This window comes from Phragmites australis, chromosome 4 (genome assembly GCF_958298935.1).
Source record: "Phragmites australis chromosome 4, lpPhrAust1.1, whole genome shotgun sequence".
In the NCBI taxonomy this organism is placed as follows: Eukaryota; Viridiplantae; Streptophyta; class Magnoliopsida; order Poales; family Poaceae; genus Phragmites; species Phragmites australis.
The window spans coordinates 11,217,137-11,221,365 of NC_084924.1; the positions used below are offsets into that span (position 1 = coordinate 11,217,137).

Sequence of the window (4,229 nt, forward strand, 5' to 3'; positions counted from 1 at the left end):
AGCCGTGTACTCGGCATATATAGCCAGGCCCAGCACCTAACAATCAAGATCTAATCACAACCGATGTTTAACAAAACAGGAATCCTAACAAACATAACTAATATATCTCTAAGCCTTATCTTCTTCCTTTTCTGCCGACGCCTTCTGCCTTCGTCTTTGGTACAACTGGCCCCACATGACATGAACAGTGCACAATAGTAGAAGTGGCAGTAATAGGGCTCATTTCATTCAGCACTGGGGAAAATATGTAATTGAAATGCATTCGATAAAAAGAAATGTTGGATAACCCACAGCCATTGCATGTAAATAACAGATGGCACTAAGGGAAGGAAAAGAAAAGGTGGAAAATCTACAGGCAGGATTCTGGGAAAACAGGGTACAAACATTACAACAATGTCAGTACACAATCTGACCTACCTACAACGTACCAAGACTAATAGTTATGCTCCTTCAGAGGTGGTCTTCTATCTGGGAGATGCCCTGATTTGTTCCTGGTCAAAGGTTCAGAACTTCTCACAATGATTTTCCCTGAGCTAGGCCTATCATTGCAATGTTCCTCGTCATCAACTTTCTGCATGATCCTTCTCAAATTTGACATCAGGTCTTCACCTCCATGAATTACCTTCCCAATGGTATTGGTGAATCCAGTCAGCTCATCAACCAGCTCATTCCTCTCTTGAAGAACAACACTAGACAGATATGTTGTTCTCGACTTTAACTCTCCCAATTGCTCTTCTAATATTTCTTTTCTTTCTTCCAGCGATTTCAGCTTATTTGTAACTTCCAGATGCTCCTTTGCCTTTTCTAGCATTTCTGCAGTAGTATCAGATTTGAGCTGCTGGATAAGATTCTTCAGATTTCCTGACACTTCTTTCTCTAGAACTAAATTCACCTGCAGGGACTCAACTTCTCTTTCGCATTCTGCAACAACCATATCCTTGAAAACACTATCATGCTCTTGGATGATGTAAAGTGAATTCAGAGTTTCTGCAAAACCATAAAGTTGCTTAACCTCGAGCTGAACTTCTATGACTTTTGCTGCTGCAGCATCAAGAAGCTGTTTGGTGTCAAGTTGAACAGATTCGACAATTTGTTGAATATCAGCAATAGCAATTTCTTTCTCTGCAATTAGTGTACACCAATCTGCTTCTTCTTGATCAAACATATCCATCATCTCCTGCTCCTTGCATGTGAATTTCTGCTCAAAGAAATTAAGCCTTTTTTCAAGTTCCAGAAGTTTTTCGTCAAATACCTCAATAATTTCAGAGTGTCGGTTTTTCACTTCTTGAATAAATTTCTCATGCTCCAACTTGATAAGACTTCCCAAATCAAGTTTTTGGCCCAGGTTTTCTTCTTCTAGTATAGTGATGTGTTGCTGAAGCTCATCAATCATCCTACCTTTCTCATTAATTATGCCACATAGCTTCTCTTTTTCTTGTGTCTGAGACTTCTCAGCCTCTGTTTTAGCAAAAAGAGCAACATCCAGATCTCTCTGTAGTACATGGTTTTCATCCATATAGATATTGAGTTCAGTTTCTATACCAACCTTCAGTTTCTCTAAATGCTCCAATGCTTGCTTTTGATGATGAAAATCGATCTCTAATTGGTTCAGCTCGTTGTTCCTCTCAGAAAGGGCACAGTTTGCTTCATCGAGAGCGCCTAGTAGCTTCACCTTTTCTTCTCTAAGCAACTCAGCTTCCATTTTAGCAGCAAGAGCAGCATCCAGATCTCTCTTCAGTATACAGTTGTCACCCATATAACCCTTGAGTTCAGTTTCCATATCAACTTTCAGTTTTTCTAGATGCTCAATTGCTTGCTTTTGCTGATGAAGATTGATTTCTAGCTGGCACAGCTCACTCTTCATGTCAGCAAGGGCACAGTTTGCTTCATCAAGATCACCTAATGCCGTCCTCAATTTCTCCTGCAGGCTATTTTCTTTCTCTGAAGCTACATCTTTTAAACAGTGAACATCTCTTGATGTGTCGTCAAGCATCTCTTTGTATGCATCAAGCGGCCTTTGCATCTTCTCATGTTCTTGTTCCATATGTTCTAGTTCCTCAATTCTTCCATGCAACCTTGCTATTACCTCTGACTGCTTTTTCTGCTCAACTTGAGATTGAATAATGGCACAGTCTTTACCTTCCAACTGTTTTTTGGCAGAAGCAATTTCCTTCTCAAGTTTTTCACAATTATGCTGCATATTCACTTTAATAGTATCAATACATGAGCAGGAATCATAAAATTTAGACTCTACAGCAGTAAGCATTATTGAAGCTTCCCAGTTCTCCACAATTTGCAGCTCCAGTGAGCTATAACTGCTCAGCAACTCATTCTGCAAGTCCCTGATAAGCGTATCTTTGGAATCTAACTGTGACAAGCATACATCCAAGTCATTGCCAAGCTTCTGCATCTGCATTCTCCATTCTGCTTCCTTATCTCTCAGCTTCTCAGTGCAGCTCCTATGTGTCTGCTCCAGAGCTCGGAACTTTTCCCGCAGACCCTTCAATGACACTACAGCATCTGCACCACCAATCTGAGCTTCCTGGTATTCCTTCAAAGAAGACTGCAAATCCTCATTTTCTTGCTCAAGATGTGCTTTACTGTATCCCATTTCCTTGAGAAGTGTGACCTTCTCAGCCAGTGAGCTCCTCAAAGATGCAATCTCCACATCCCTCTTGGAACTAAGAGACTCAATCGTCGATCTGGCCTCTTCAAATTCCGAGACCACAATCCCATACATATTGCGCAATTCAGACATCTCTGCTTCGAGCCGCTTCCTGCGGCCCTCCTCTTGTGCCAACGCCTGGCTGCACATCTCAAGCCTCGACCTGAAATCCTCCGCAACCCTGGTCTTGGAATCCAAATCAGTCTCAAGAGCATCCATCCGATCAACCAAAGTTAACCTATCTGAGGTCCACTCCCTCTTGGTCGCCTTGAACTCATCCTGGACCTTCTTGAGCGCCTCCTCAAGATGCCTGAACTGCTCGGCCTTCCACTTGAGCTTGCCCTCCACGGCGGCCTTCTCCTCCTCCAGCTTCACCAGCATGTCACCCCTCATCATCACCTCCCTTGGCGCCAGCGCCCGCTGCTCAGCGTCGCTGCACTTCCTCTCCTTCTCCGACAAGAGCCTCCTGAGCCGCGCGACCTCGTCGTCGCGCGAGCGCACGGCGGCCTCCTGCTCCTGCCGCCTGGCCTCGGAGCCTTCCAGCGCCGCGAGGAGCTCCCTCTTCTCTGCCTCAAACCCCTCGGTCTTCTCCCGTAGGCTTCCCTTGAGCGCCTCGTGCGCCACGCAGAGGTGCCTCAGCGCCTGCTCCTTCTCCGCCAGCTTGGCGGCGAGCTGCCCGCACCGTTCCCCGGCGGCGGCGGCCTCCTCGCCCCTGGCCGCGGCATCCCGCGCGTGCCGCTCGGCCTCGGCCCGAGCCTCCCGCAGCCGCGCGGCCTGGTCGGCGCCCGCGCGTCTGTGGCCGTCGGCGAGGTCGGACTTGGCGCGGAGCTCGGCGGTGAGCGCCTCCACCTCGGCACGCAGGTCGTCAATCTCCTTGCACATCTCCTCCATTTCGGCTGCGCATAAATCAAAACAAATCGGAACAGGCCTCAGAACAAAACTCAAACCAACCAATTCTTGTGAAAAAGAAACACGACCCCCTGGAGGCGAGCGGCAGCCACCTTTCTGGGAGGCGCAGGTCGGGAAGAAGGAGCGGGACATGGGCCAAGACCAAAGGCTAGGGGTTCCGCATGGACGGGAAAAGCACGGCGCCGATCGGTCCCTGGAGAACGGTGGGTGTGGCGAAACCCTAGTGGAGTAGAAGGGAGAAATTTGAAATTTTGGGGGGATTTACCTGGGTGGAGTGAGGTTTGGGGGTGGTGCAGCGCGACGCGGCGCGGCCGCAGCAGCGGGAGGCGGATCGGATCTGGGCGGCAGGCGGGCTCCGTTTCCGCCGGCTCTCGCCGTTCCGAGGTTTTGAAGTTGGCTGCGCGGTGGGGCGGGTGTCTGCTTTTTTATATTCTCTCTTTTCTTACTTAGCTAATTAATCGTATGTTGTAATGAATATATAAATATTAAATATGATAATATAAATATAGATTTAAGTATGAAAATGTGAATATGTTGAAGGAGATAATGTAGTTTAGTTTTAGATGTGATTCGAAAAGAAGAATTTTTTTGTTAATTTTCTTTCTAATTTTTTTTAATTATTTGTATTAGTAAAACATGTCTTATATTGATAGCC

The 4,229-nt window shown here is 46.6% G+C and overlaps 1 protein-coding gene across 1 annotated transcript; it reads right to left on the reverse strand.

The window, feature by feature from the left end:
• Positions 1-211: 211 nt before the first annotated feature.
• LOC133915686 (uncharacterized protein At4g38062-like) lies at positions 212-3,978 on the reverse strand. The gene is made up of 2 exons (XM_062358946.1): positions 3,667-3,978; positions 212-3,561 (listed from the first exon to the last, which is right to left on the reverse strand). Exons 1-2 carry the CDS (start codon positions 3,704-3,706, stop codon positions 434-436), a joined length of 3,168 nt encoding a protein of 1,055 aa, XP_062214930.1. The 5' UTR covers positions 3,707-3,978; the 3' UTR covers positions 212-433.
• Positions 3,979-4,229: the final 251 nt, after the last annotated feature.